Source organism: Agelaius phoeniceus, chromosome 1 (genome assembly GCF_051311805.1).
Source record: "Agelaius phoeniceus isolate bAgePho1 chromosome 1, bAgePho1.hap1, whole genome shotgun sequence".
NCBI classification, from domain to species: domain Eukaryota; kingdom Metazoa; phylum Chordata; class Aves; order Passeriformes; family Icteridae; genus Agelaius; species Agelaius phoeniceus.
Window position 1 is genome coordinate 110,289,191 of NC_135265.1, and position 14,950 is coordinate 110,304,140.

The 14,950-nt window shown below is 35.6% G+C and overlaps 2 protein-coding genes across 2 annotated transcripts in view; one reads left to right on the plus strand and one right to left on the minus strand.

Annotated features, from left to right (window-relative positions):
* Positions 1 to 853: 853 nt before the first annotated feature.
* LOC129121310 (transthyretin) lies at positions 854 to 7,778 on the plus strand. Its single transcript, XM_054634531.2, has 4 exons — positions 854 to 1,423; positions 3,073 to 3,203; positions 5,767 to 5,902; positions 7,591 to 7,778. The coding sequence occupies exons 1-4, from the start codon at positions 1,355 to 1,357 to the stop codon at positions 7,696 to 7,698; spliced, it is 444 nt and encodes a 147-aa protein (XP_054490506.1). The 5' UTR covers positions 854 to 1,354; the 3' UTR covers positions 7,699 to 7,778.
* A 1,226-nt stretch (positions 7,779 to 9,004) lies between these two features.
* The window catches only part of B4GALT6 (beta-1,4-galactosyltransferase 6), a 30,715-nt gene continuing 24,769 nt past the window's right edge, over positions 9,005 to 14,950 (minus strand). Inside the window, exons 7-9 of the mRNA XM_054645976.2 lie at positions 14,767 to 14,889; positions 13,842 to 13,943; positions 9,005 to 12,584 (exon numbers count right to left, since the gene is read on the minus strand). Of these exons, the coding sequence (XP_054501951.1) occupies positions 12,437 to 12,584; positions 13,842 to 13,943; positions 14,767 to 14,889 (373 nt within the window). The 3' untranslated portion in view covers positions 9,005 to 12,436. The remainder of the gene's footprint in view (positions 12,585 to 13,841; positions 13,944 to 14,766; positions 14,890 to 14,950) is intronic.

Sequence of the window (14,950 nt, forward strand, 5' to 3'; positions counted from 1 at the left end):
AAGGAAAAGGTAAGCTGTACAGTGACTGTGATTCAAATAAAGTTGCTGATAAACTGACTAAAGGCTTTAAGGGCTTTAGCAGTGATTTCTGTATTGTATTTAAAATATCCTGAAGTAGAGGAATTGGTTCTACCTGGATTACATAAACTACTGAGAAAGAAACTGAAATCATGCCAGCCAGAAACCTGCGGCACTCATTTGCCACTGACCTTGGAGTTTATACCCAGAGCCTGCTGGGATGACAGCATGGCAAGTGAATTCACAAGTTACAAAAGCTTGCCTTTAACATTTCACTGGTTACTTTTTCATGGATTTCTAGATGCTAGCATAATTACACAACTCTTGTAAGCAGTGCAAACAGTTTCAAAACAGCACTCATCATAAAGTATGGAGATTTCATGGGATCTTGCTATCCCTGGAGCTTGAAAACTGGTAGGTTTCACTTGAGGTGTGTTATGCTAAGCCCTCAAAATAGGACTTAAATTTGCTCATATAGATATACTAGGGGAAAAAAATCCAAAACAAAGAGAAAAAACTACTCTGCTTGTAGTCATCCCTCTGATGAGAGGATAAACCTAGTAAAAGAGTTTATGTACATATGTCTGAGCAAAGATCAGAAAGACAAAGTTGAATTTCAAGCCACATTTCCTTCAGTCGAACCAGATGCTTCTGGTAGGAGCTGACTTGCAGTTATATGGGGAAAGTCCTGAGCTTGTACTGAATCTAAGGGACAAGAGACACAACTTAAAATACTGTTAAAATGAGCTTCAGAAGTTGGTGTGTAAGTATCTTGATGCCATGCTGAAAACCAAAAGTAATATATTTTTCTTCCTAGGGAAAGGGTAAGATAACGAAGTAGCCCACAGATTATCCACCTACATTTGATTAGAGGTGGGGAGGAGAGCGATGTGGAGAGAAATCTCTTAATATATGAGCATGGCTGACTCAGTTAAACCAAGCCATAACCATGGAGAATTTCTCACTGAAATTGCTGAGTTGACATAAAATTTGTATTTCTCTCAGGTATATACAGCAATTATTCCTCAATAGAAAGGGAAAAATAGAAAATAGACATTTCTTTGAAGAAAATTGACACAGCAGTTGAACTAGGCAATGTTCACAAGATTTCCACAGACAAGGTTCTAGAATAGAAAAGACTTATTTTCACAGACAAGGTTCATGTTTGTATGGGTTACTTATTTTCTCATTGTTTACTAAGTAAATAGTATGAATCTACGTGTTGAAAGTCATAGAGGTTTTCTGATAAGTAGCTTCATTTCAGAGGCCTTGATATAAAAATCACAGCTCCCACCATTTTCTGCTTGCTGACACAGACTTCCTAGTGGTAGGCAAAATGGCTTTTCATTCTGTATTTCTCGTTTTCTTAGCTGGCCTGGCACTTTGCTCTGAAGCTGCACCATTGGTAAGTGTCTAAGGACTGAAGTCCTTCTACTGATGTAGTCCCAATTCTTTTATTCTTTTTTCATTATTATTTTGATTTTACAGTATGTACTGACTGTAGTTCTCTGCTATTACTCTTTTCTGGTCCTTCTTTCTCCTTCTCTAGTGATTAGAGAGAGGACTTTATGGGTAGAGAAGTAGCACTTGCCATTAGACACAGCAACTACATGAAAAGCAATGTAAAACAAGACAGGAAAAACTATTGTATTCACTAGACAAAAAACCTCGTGCATTCATAACATAATGAACAAGCTGTGTCATGAGGAATTTCATCTCCTGTTGCAAAATCCATGCTAGAGAAAGGTCTTCTCTAGACTTCTGCCTTACTGCCCTACCCACTACAGCTTAATCCCATGTAAGTAAAGAGCAGAGCTAAAGTCAGGATTCTTCTTCCAGAGGGTTCATTTATCCCAGGAAAGCAAGCTAAAGACTCAGATGCTTCAGCCTGAAATTCTCCTATAACAGCCTTGTCTCTCTCTCTCTCCTCAACTACTCATTTTTCCTCTCAACTCTGATCCTTGGGAAAATAGTACCTGACTAACGCTGTTGAGGAATTAGGGTTTCATTGAACTCCTAGGGTGCAAAAGTCAGGAAAATCGGCTGTGGCAGTGCAGCCCTTCTTTTCAAGGCCTCATGAGTACCACCAGTGAGGAGCCACTGCATTCCAGAAAGGGAGCATGAGGAATCTGGGCATACAGGCAGTATAGATACATGCTGATATATTGGTATGATACTAGACAGGGTTCCTGGCCTGTGGAACATCCCAGATTGTAAGAGGGTGTGAAAGAGAGGGCTCTTAATTTTTAACCATCTACACCACAATTAATTTTACAATGATTAAATGGATATCAGTGACTGCTATTTTGAGATCATCCTTGATTAGCACCTTCTACAAAGCTCTATTTTCTCACTCTTCATCTGCAGAATTGGGTAAGGTCAAAGCACTGATTTAATTCTATTTTTGAAAAGGTAAAACATCAGGCCATGGATGTATCGGGGTGAAACTATAGCCATCCTGTATTTGAAGGAAAGTTTTTCTCTCCTGTCCTTGTGTAGCTGCCAGGGTTGACAAATCTGATTCAACATGCTGTTAAGAGAGAGTATGTATGTGGTGCTTATCATGTTTACAGCAGAACTGTAAATTTGTGGCAACAAAGATAGCTCTGTGGAACAAGGTATGAGAGGCTCTCAAATCCAGAAAACTGTGCTCAGATTGCCAGACCAAAATACAGGGGAAGAGTTGGCAGATATTTAAACTTTCCTACTACCTTTGAGGATGTAATTATTTCCTGTTGAGGCCACAATTTAGTTACAGCTTCATGCTGGAGATGATGTGTACTAAGCCATGCCAAAGAAGAAATAGAAATGTGGTCTCACATCTGCCGTGCCTCCTTGGTGTACATGGCTACATGCCCAACAGCTCCTGAAATCTTCCTTCCTGTCTCTACCATATCCAGCCCCCAGAAAGCTTCAGATTATGTTTCCTCAGTACACAGCAATATTCTCATGAAAAACATGGTCTTTACTGTAGATCTGGAGAATTATATTCTCTACTCTTTTATGATGCAATGTCAACCTTCTTGCAACATAAAAATTCTCTCCCTATTGCAGGACTCTCCTGATGCCAAGCATCCTCTTTCTGTAAAAGTTGTGGATTCCGTCCGAGGAAGTCCAGCTCCAAATGTTGCAGTTAAATTATATAAAGGAGCTGCAGATGGATCTTGGGAACTGCTAAATTCACAGTAAGTCACACTAAAATAATGAGTGAAAGATGAGAAAGGCAATGGGAAGTGCTCTTTCAAATAGTTGAAAGAGCAGTTCCACATTCTCTAAAATGAGATGTCTGTTTTCCTCAGAGGAAAGATAACATACAATTGAATTAACTTGCTGCAGACTGTCTTCTAAATGTACTTCAGTTTCAACTACAAAAATGGTTTTATAGTGCTTTATAAATCTTATGAATACGAGAAAGTATTTTAAGCTATCCTTTAATTCAGTCATCACTTCTCTTTAATTTCATTGCAAAGGTCTATATTACCTTTAAGTACCCAGCAATGAACTGCTGCATTGTTACCAGAAGTATCAGATAGACTCTTACATTTTGAAACCAAGACTCTGGTTGAGAATCCTACCTTTATTGGCCATTTTCTATCTTTCTAAATGGATTTTCATTTCTTACAACACCAGTTTTAAAAAGAAACTGTTTTGAACATATACCACATCATGCTTGCTAGCCTACTTTACTTCAAGATAAAGGACTTAGCCAAAAGGAGAAAATTTGGGGATAATTCTTTCTCACCTTCTCCCTCACAAAGAAGCAATCATGCCTCAAATAATAAAAAATAATCTCCATAAATATAAATATGGCCATGTCTTTTGAAAAACATAATTGTAGAATTTAAGATGCAGATGACTTTTTTTAATTGCCCTCTATTTTAGTAAATATTAAGACTTAAAAAAAATAAAAAGCAATTTTTACTTAAAGTATAACCTGAAATTAAATTGAAAAAATTCTTAGGGGATACACAGAATGAGCATTCTTTATTCACCAAGAAATATTCCACTTCCACACTAAGCTCCTCATGATAGTTGCAAAGTCTCACCTGAGGCCTTTCCAGGTATGCTAACAGTCTATTACACTTTTGAAAAATAGTGAGAAAGGGCTCTCAAGCTGGCATAGCACATGAAGTTCAACAGTGGAATCCCAGACTCAGATATATTTCTATAAATTCCTGCAGAAACTGCTCAAATGCCTCTTGGGTGTCACAGAGCACTGGGCTGGCACAAGCAACATAGCTCTCATGTGTCCTTGAGAAATATAGGTACAGTGAAGGCCACACGTACAATGTGGGGAAAACAATCTATTCATGTTGTCCTGCTTAAATTGCCTCACTCCCTCAAGTGAGAAGACAATTTCACACCTATTCTATCACTGTAAATGCGTGAAATTTTCCAGTAAGGGTGTTCAGTTCACTTATCTTCATTTCTGAGCTTAGAGACTCTATATAAAGATACTCATAACAGCTGGATGTTGATTGAAGTATCAAAAACACATGTAACATTTGAAACAAGGAGCAAAGTAACCTCAGGATAAGGTAAGCAAAAGTCATGCTAACAATAAATCAACCTCTCCAACCTTAATAATTTGTAAATAATTGAATGCTAGCAAGATGTCCTATAACAAACATTCTCAGTCAAAGATGCATTTGATACCATCTGAAAAAGCTTATTAGAGAAGTGACCAGTTATCTAGCAATGATCAATCTGTGACAAAGGAAAAAAAAGAGACAATTGAATACATATAAAACTTCTGATAACTGACTATGGAGCATCTTGTAAGGTATAAATGGTATTCTATACCTTACTTTCTAAGCTACATGAAAAAACAAATCTTAAGTATTGCACTGCACAATGACATTATTTTTCTCTACATGCAATTTGAATAAAATATGTTCAGAAAAAAATTGGCAGCTAGAACAAAAGACGGTGGTCTTTACATACCAAAATCAGGCACTGGTAGCTCTGTTATTTGTGAATAACCTACCAAATAAAAAATCTCCTAGTATTACAAAACTTGTTTCACAGAAAGGTGTTTCAAAAAAGGGACATGTCTGAGAGACAGCATTCAATATTGCTTCTGGACCCTAAAATGGGCAGATGTTCAAAGATGTATGGTTTCATACCATTACTAGGCCTTTAGGTAACACTGATAGTATCTTCAAATCAAACAAAACTGCCTCTTTGTTGAGGCCAGTACAAACCACAAGGAATTCCATGAGGCTTCACTGCTAGCTGACCTATAGTCATTTCAAATAGCAGACCTCAAATTTCTAATAGCCAACTGTAAACAATATTTATACTGATAAAACAACTCAATGCATTTAAATAAGAAAGAAAACCATGGAAAAATCAAGACAGTTGACCCTACTTAGTTGCACAGTGATGGATCATAGAGCTTCCATGTTGCTTACAGCAGTGGTGAAGTTTTCCCTCTGAGTGTGTTCATTTAATTGAACTCCAAGACTCTGCCAAGAGTCTATGAACAATAATGCCAGTTTTTGGCTCGCCCCCAAACCATGCAGAGTTAATGAGATGGCAGGCAGTCATCTGCTGTGGTCACTGTGGAAGTAGCAAATGCCAAGATAAGCTCTGAAGCATCCATAATACAGATGGACATAAGCCATTCCAGATCAATAGAAGTATTCATCCTATTATTTAAGCCACACACCACTCAAGTTCAATTGCCAAAAACTTTCTCAGGCTTTTAACCAAACTATAAAAGTGTGTTCTTCTACCATTACACAGACAAACCAATGAAAAAGGAGGCCTCCCAGAGCTTACAACGAAAGAACAATTTGTAGCAGGGTTATACAAGCTTGAGCTTGATACAGCCTCTTACTGGAAGAGTCTGGGCTTGAATCCCTTCCACCAACACGCTGATGTGAGTATTCCTTTTTTCCTCTACTTCAGTTGCAAAGAATAAAGATACTTACTATGTGTGGACTTTGGTTACTAACTGCATATGTTGAACTTCATTTTCAGTTTAAAATATTTTCACATTAACACTTTAAATCCACAGTCTCAAAGCTTTGTAGGAACACAGTCATGACAGAACCTAGTTACTAGCTCCCCCACCAGTCTCAAAGCTCTTCGGTGCATTATTTATGGAGAGGTTTTCATTCCTTCTACCTCTACGTAAGCCCATAATTGTTTTTGTGATTATTCTAAGTGTTTGAGGGACAACAAGTGGAGTACTCTGTGAAGTCCCCTAGGAAAAGTATTAATCTGTCTTTTGGAGACAACATTTTCATGGCTACAGACAAAGTTCGTCATTTAGATTTTTAAAGAAACAAAAGTATGTACTACGTTCTGGATGCTTGGAGCCCCAGTTTACTAGAGAAAAAAAAAAGTACAACATGCCTCTTTAATTTGCCTGGGACAAACTGGTTAGAGGAAGTTGTTCCAAACCAGGTACTGCTGAGGGATTTGGGGACTGTCTCCTTCCCCCCAACAGCATTAGTGCTTTCCTATGACCTTTCAGTAGCAGCAGCTCTGTATTAGTTGTTTGTTGGACTGTGAGAGATCTGCTTAGCTGCTCCTTATCTCTGTGAAGAAAAGGTGGCTAACGCTTGGATAAAATTCTCTGTCTTCCAACAAATGAAAGATGACATTCTTATACTAGACAATAATGAAGGTTAGAAGGCTAGATAGCCTTGCCTTCTGTGGGAACTGAAATAAAAAAGGGAAGAAGGAAGATTTACAGCATGTAAGTGAATTGATTGTATATCAAGATAATGGTTGACTGGAAATTAATTTAATCTACAGTGCCTTCTTTCTTAAAAATAAGCCTCAGTAGGGAACACATTTTGCTCAGTTCATTGGTTGTTTCATATGCATCTTTTTTATTAATGTTGAAAGGAACACAAGCTGTGCATCACAGAATGCTATTAAACTGTCTGTTTTAAAAGCTGACAACTCTCATCTCAGAACACAAAATAATGTATTATGTGGAGTGAGAAATCAAAGGACAGGATGTGCTGGTCAGGGAGATGTTAATAGGGCTGTGGTAAATCATTCATATGTAAGGTTATTATCATGCTGTGGCCAGATAACTAATGCAGTCTTTCTCTAACTACTAGATTTTGAATCAGAACTAGAGACACTCATTGTTTTATACTCTGGCCTAATGATAGCTAGTGCAGCGCTGTTTAATTCTGTTCCTTGAAGTAGAGAACATGGTAAGAGTAACAAAAGCATTCCAGTACTTGAAAGAATGGGCAAATGGGCTAGCTTCTTTTTTTTTAAATAAAGAAAATCACTGGGGTTCATAGAAGACCTTCATAAGGAAACAAGAAACAGTCTTGTTGTTATTTATGAGTACCAACAAGGAAATGCCAATTTGGATAATAAATAAATTGAATAAAGTCTTAAATAATGTGGTATTTATACTTTTAATAAAGGGTATTTAACCAGCGGAAAAACTGAGTGTTACAAGCAGTCACACTTCAGAGTGAGAATATTTCTGAAGTCTCATGTGAAGTTAGATACAATGATCACAATGGTTCCATCCAGGCTCTTATCTAGAGATCACTTCTCATTTTGTCTCATATTTGTTTTTCCTTTTTCCAGGTGGTGTTCACAGCTAATGATGCTGGTAATCGGCGTTACAAGATTGCTGTTGTCCTCAGTCCCTTCTCTTACTCAACCACAGCAGTAGTTAGCGAGCCAGTGGCATAAAAGCTGACATTAACATGAAAATTCAGTTGTGTAAATTAAAATTTCCATAAATGATAAGAACTTAGTATCTGAATGTATCAACAGCTTCAGATTTCATAGTAAATCACTAACAGTAAGTTTTTTATTCACTTTGTTAACTTTAGGAAGAAAGTGTACTGACTTTGTTTTCAAATAGTCTTCTGAATTGAAGTATTCTGCATTTCTGTATTGTCAGTATTGCCCTTCTGAATAAAAGTTTAGGATTTGAAAAAAAACACATTAACCTCAGAAAAAAAATGTATTGAAATCCCATTATGGGGACTCAGAGAATAAAGCAGTCTTCCAGGAAGCTGATAAACTAAATTCTTCTGGCAAAGGAATTGAACAAAACACATCTGTGAAAGGTGTCTCATGAAAAGCAAGCAGACGGAAAATACAGTCCACCACTACCATCTCCTATGTTTTATTAATGAAGCTCACAACAGATGAAGTCACATGGGATTACTCACTCAGGGCCTCACATAATTATCAAGATAAACTCACCTCTCAATTCTGATTTTGGAGACATAGAAGTGAAAGCAGGTAAAGGTGACAGAATAGCAGAACAGCATTTACAGATGCTAAGCAGGTTACAGATACTTAAAATGCCTTCTTTCCTGTTTTCCAATATAGCATAACTTGTGACATTTTCAAGGACAGACCAGAAGCCTGTGTTTCAGAAAAGTATATCACTTGAAGAAGCTTATTCATGTATTTGCAGAAAATTCTGCAAATACATGAATAAGCTTCTTCAAGTGATATACTTTTTATTTGCAGAAAATTCTGCAAATACTTTCCCAAGTTAAAGTGCTCCCCAGAATTACTTGCATACCTCAAACCATCAGACATTTTCATAAAAGCATTTTCATAAAAGCATTGTAAAATGCAAACAAAAATAAGGATAACTGATGAATCCTGAGAAAATCAGTTTCCTACTTAATGCCAGGAGAAATATGGATGAATCCTTCTATTCCCATTCTAGTAGGGTAGAACCATTAGGGAATTCAACAGAAGAACAACCCTGTCTTGGAAAAGTATGGAAAAAGTTGAGTCACTTAGACTAATAAAACCCAAAGCTGAAAGCCTATAAATACAAAGAAAGGGAAAAAGCCCTGCCTGCCTAAGGCCTGATCCCATCACAGTCTAACCTGATGAATTTGGACAGGTGTGTCCATTCTTTTTGCTGTTACTTTGGGGTACTGAGCACTAGAAAAACGAGCATTTTGTCTAGAAACAAAACACAAAGATAATATCTTTTCCACAGAATCTCAGAAAAAACAAACCAACACAATCTTTAGAACATTATATTTCATAAAAGACAATGATAAAAAAGTACAAACATTTCCATGAACAACAAAAAAACCCAAAACTATGATAGTACACAGGAAATTCCCAGCATTTGTTTCAGTGCATTTTTTCATTGAGCCTATCTTACATACCTCTACAAATAAAATAATCTTAAGTACACTTCCGCTTGCTGATATGCAATGGATCCTTTTAATTTTTTTAAACAGTTGGCTCATTAGTAACCCACTACAACAATTAGTAAACATAACAATAGAAAAATAGAGTGGCAAGATCCAAGAAAAAGGACATTTTGCACTTGCTTTTCAACACACTGCGTATTTGCAAAATGGACTTTATATTTTATTCTCCTACTTAAATTTGAAACATACAAAATGGGCTTGAGAGTATCTTAGCATATTAACCAGATTCTACTTTTAATAGTTCTGTAATGTTTTTACTTGCTATTTTGCAAGACCTTCAGAATCTTGTAAAATACTTCCTCCTTCTTCTCCCTCCATGTTCACTCCTTGAAGACATCCCTTACTTGCCTTGTCAGCAATTCAAAAGCCAATGTGATTGGCTTCTCTCTACATTTTACCAGAACCATGAAATTATCAAAAGGAATGTGCACAACTCTTAGTTCTGCATTGTATTTATTTTGTTTGAAGGCACTGTCTATGTTAAAATTCACTACAGAAGAGTACTGAGTTCAGACAGGTAGTATACAAACACTATTTTCATGTAATTTAAGATGGCAACTTCTAAAACTTCTCAACAAAGTGATAAAAGGTACTTAGAGAAGAGTGTTGGTCAACAATTCATAATTTAACATCCATCATTTTGGGGCACCAAAATGCAAAATTTTTAAGAACTCAGCTATATGTCACAATCCATTCACATACTGGTTTAATTCACATTTTTCTAGGACCATACATGATCAATCACTTAAAGCTGTAAAGTTATATTAGTTCAGCCACAGCATATGTGTAATATAGTATGTATATATGTAAGTATATATACATATATATGCATTAGATTTTTTTAAATTGCACATAAATTTCACAGAATGTCTAAGAAAAGAGAACAAAAGCATGCTTCAGAAAACAGTACAGACCTACAATACCAAAGGATGTTTCATAACTGTAAATGTGAAATTGTAGGTACACCTGTACTGAAAACCAGAAATCACTTCAAAATTACATGAGGGATTTAAAAATTTATTCAACTGTTCTTAAAGAACTGTATTAGTCTGCTATGAAATAAGACAAATATTATTTTAGAGATATAATTTTTCATACAGTGTATTATCTCAGCTTTCTCCATATGGTTCAGAATGTTCTATACACCCAGTTATAGAAAAATCTATCAGGAGGTGAGCAAACCTCTTTAAGCATGCTTTTGAAGGATGTTTTCTTCACTTTATGCTTTTAGTTATTTTCATTGCATTACATCATTCCTAAAGCATATTAGATTAACTGGTAGATATTAAGGTAATTCCTGTATGGTATAAAATATCCCTTACAATTGTTCTCAACTACTAAGTTAAATAATAATATTTCTACTAAATATTTGGGATGCCTACAGCTAAGTTCATAACATTACTGAAGGATGGCTAAGGGTAAAATTTGCTGCTGGGATGCCAAAGAAATCAAAGGTGTTTATGGCAAACAAACTTAAAATATAAAAAGCACCACACCATCTGCGGCAGCAATTTAAGAAACCAACATATAGTAATGACTTAAAAGTTAGGATTCTTTGTCAACACTCTTACAGAACACTCTATGGATAAACAATCCTTATTATATATACTGCTTTCCATTCTTTAGGGAGCAGAAGTCAGTCTTTGGTTCCTAAAGCGTTGAGTAACTGTGACAAATGAAACAGTTTCGTATATCTTGGTCACTATATTTGCATTAACATAGAAAATAAATGACCTGGTCCTTTTCCTTTGTATTAACAAGGGATGTAAAAAAATATTAGTAAAGATAATAATGCTTAGCAGTGGGATACTTTAGGTAGCATAACATTACAAGCAAAGAGAAAATAAGAAGATAAGGAAAGAGGCTAGTTACTCATACATTTAACACCACAAAAATAGAGAAACAGATAGGACCAATCCTTAGTGGGACTGTGCAACCTCAATCTCATTGACAGTCATCGACTTGAGGATCCTCAGTGCATCATAGAAGCACTCAGCACTCTACCAGAATAGGCCCTTAAATAACTATATTGAATAATATATTATGAGTGGAATTTTAAAAAGCACTTGAGATTGGCCTGCTTTCTGTTCTGCTTATGTCATCACCATCCTCATCAGCAGAACAGCACGACCAACACCGTGCTTCTGAGAATCCCACACTGCAAGCATTTGAACTATCAGAATTATGTTTTATTATTCTCTTAAAAATCTAACTTTAATATTCTTCCAATGAAGACACATTTTTGGCTCTTCTGATTTTGGAGGAATAAAAGTGCTGTTTACTAGAATGAAAAAAAAAAAAAAAGAACAATACTAAAATACTGTACGCACCCAGACACATTGTTTTAGGCATTAAAATCCCTGACATTGACACTAGTGGCACACTTGGATACAGTTAAGAGTTCCTGTAGATCATAATATGCAACAACTGCAAGATTTTCTGTAATACACATGCAATATGCATATAAATACGATTCAGATGGCAGGCAGGGTATCATACAATTTCGCTGGCAATAAATAAAATCAAAAGCTTTCTTTCTAGCAGGTTTATATAAGAATTTGATTATTCTAAATAGATATGCAGAAGGCCTAGAGCTCAAAACTAGTATAACAGTTTACAGTCATAGCTGGCCAACAATTAATATTTCCTTCATTTCACATAAGGTATAACCTTTTTATAAGCATACTTACATTTTACACTTGTTCTTTCATGCTAATAAAAACATTCCTATAGAGATCAAACAAGAACACACTCAAATACATACTGAAGCATAAAATATTGAACAATTGAAAAGCAATGTACATACATTAATTTACATCACATATTTACAAAACACATTTTAAAAAGAAACAAGAGCATTCATTTAAATATGAGGAGGGGCAGTTTAGTATAAAAAAATTCCTGGAAGAGGCCTCTGTCCTTACTTCCAGAGAAGCTACAAGTCTGTTTCTGCAGTTTAAATAGTTGAGAAGTTAAGATAGAGAGTGTGAAGAATGAAGGCTTGAACAGTAGTCTCATGCTGTAAACATCTGAGTGGTAGCTGCTGGCTTTTCTTTCAGATCAAAACGCACGGTACATACAATCACTTCTCATCCCAAATATGCATCATCAGTTGGTCAAAAAACTCTAATTCTAAGCTGTTGTTTGTTGGTTTTGTTTTGTTTTACAGTGTTTATCAGTAGCTTCCAGTGTTAAAAGTTTATTCTGGTAAGATTCTTGCCAATCCACTTCCATCAATAGTCTCTAACAGGAGCGAGTTCTGGTAGGAGATTAACAGTTATATTTTTATACAATCTACTGACAAGTATTTTAGGAGTATATACTAAATTGTTCAACCCATCAATATACTGACGTTCTCTGGAATACCTCAGAAGTTTGTATCTGCAGAAGGAGTTGGAAGAAGAAAAATGAGAAAGATTTGCAAGAAACAATTCAGCTGATGTTAGACATTATACTGCGACAGTCATTTAATTTTCAAGTACACCTTAAATTCTTAAACTACTTTTCAGATCCTTGAAATTACCAAATAACCTATCTTAGGTTTAAAAACAAGCTTTAAAGATTTTTAATACAATTAGATTTTATGGTCACATATACAAGTTCACATTAGGACTAAATAACAAAGGAAGCATTCAATACGTAAGCTTCTCATGGTCCCAAATGAAACAGATTTTTAATTATTCAATTTCTTCATGTTTTTTTGCTATAAAATTCAACTAAGGAGTTCAGGGAAGATTTAGGAATCTTCACTATTCTTCATTATACATTTAAATGTCTGAAATTATTTTCATTTCACTCTTGAGACTCCTGCATTTGCAAACATCTAAATCTGAGGTGATTGAAAAAAAAGTTCTTCTCCCCCCTATTATCCATATATACATTTTCATGTCCTGTAACTGATTTACTCATCTCTACTGTGCATGTCTGTAATTTTTTTCATAATTCAAAACTATGAATAAAAGAGAAAAAATATGTTCCCAGAAAAAGATGACAGAATTGAACACTATTTCTAGTTGCCTGAAAACACTTATCATAAACCCTTTCTTTTGTGTTTCACCTTCTAAATTTTATGTGTAGTTCATCTGTTGCATTCTGGTTTCTATTCCATTCCAGGGCAGCCAGAACCTACCAGCCAGTTTAAGTGTTTTGTATCATTGTAGCAAAAGAAAGGAACCCCAAAAGAAAAGGTTTAAATCAATGCACACAGGAAATGAGAAGACCTGTATCTCAAAAAATAATGAAATATGAGGGAAGAAACCAATCCTTGAGGACTTTTAAGGTCATTTTTCATGCAGGAGTCCTTTGCCCTAGTGGCACTGCTTCCTTTTGCAAAATATCCAAAATAACCAACTAATGGAGCCCTGCCAGCACTAATGCCCAAACTATTATGGAACAACAACATTATGGATCAAAGGTTATGATGATAGTATCTTCTGACATGCATTTAGTCTTTCTCATAGTTAAATAAAAAAATATCTGAACAGAAAACATAACATATTTAAGAAAATACAAATTTTAGCACCAAAGAGGAAATAACACTGATAAGAACTGACTGCTTATTCATATGTGTGCAAGAATGCAAGAAAAAAATTTTACATCTTTAGCTGTAGTATTTGATTATTTCTAGGTTTTTCTTACCGTCCTAAAAACTGGACTTCTCCTCTGTGATGATGAGGAATGGATTTGTACTTCCCTAAATCACCTTCTGGTCTCGTTACATTGTATCCAGCATAGTGAACCCTGCAGTGAACATTTGTAAAAACATCTTCTTACAACTTGTCATACAAGTTAAAGTGAAAAATACACATCAAATATTTTAAAGCTAAGTCTTTATGTTCACTGACATTCCCTTCCCAAAAAACCCGTAACACTCCAAACCAAACAACTAAAAAAGTTGGCAAAACAAAGTGCAAAATAATAATAATAATTACATATTTAATATTTCCTGCTTGTTCCAGCATAAAAGCATGGAAATAGCAAGAAAAAAGTACAAAAAAACCCTCGTACTTTAAAATATATCTCTTTATATATAAAATTCTAAAAAAACCTCTATATCTATAAAACTCTTTATGTAAAAAAATGATGCAGACATTTTCAACAGCTCACTTAGAACAGTTTCGACTCATTCACTGTGAGCAGTTGGCAATGCCACGAGCAGGGTTGTCTGTTGTCCACTCTGGGATTATCAATATACTCACAAATTAACCTCTCTCTCAAGCACTGCCCCTAAGACATGAAACTCATGCTTACACTACATGTCTGTGGATGGTATTTCATAATGTCAGCAGTAAGAGGGATGCAATGTGCTTAGTATGGTTACCTGTTGTTACATCTGCTGTTACAAGATCTAGCTCTTAAGAATCTGCTAGTTGCCCCCAGGCCAAGGAAAAAGAACATGATACTTATTCCTTCAAATGGTGCATTCTGATATTTCTGAAGCAAACTTTCTAGAATTTTTAAATTTAAAACAAATTACAAAAATGTAACAAGGAACAGAACAAAAAGCACCTAATTGGTCTCAAAGGTTGGATGGTACAGAAAGACCTAAGCACTCAAAGCTCACCTGTTCCAAAGATCATCATCTTCTCCACCCCATCCCCAAAAGGCATTTGGAAAACCATTGATCTTCTTGAATTGTTCCACTGTGAGGCCACTTACACCACCAAAGAACTCATTGTATGGAAGGCTGTAAACAAAAGACAAATTCTATATTGTTAGCTGCACTTTGATAGGTAGGCCTCTCTTTC

Coding starts and splice junctions, on each gene's coding strand:
- LOC129121310 (XM_054634531.2), top strand. CDS start 1,355: ATGGCTTTTCATTCTGTATTTCTCGTTTTCTTAGCTGGCCTGGCACTT. Junction 1,424..3,072: donor GCTCTGAAGCTGCACCATTG/GTAAGTGTCTAA, acceptor TCCCTATTGCAG/GACTCTCCTGATGCCAAGCA. Junction 5,903..7,590: donor CCTTCCACCAACACGCTGAT/GTGAGTATTCCT, acceptor TCCTTTTTCCAG/GTGGTGTTCACAGCTAATGA.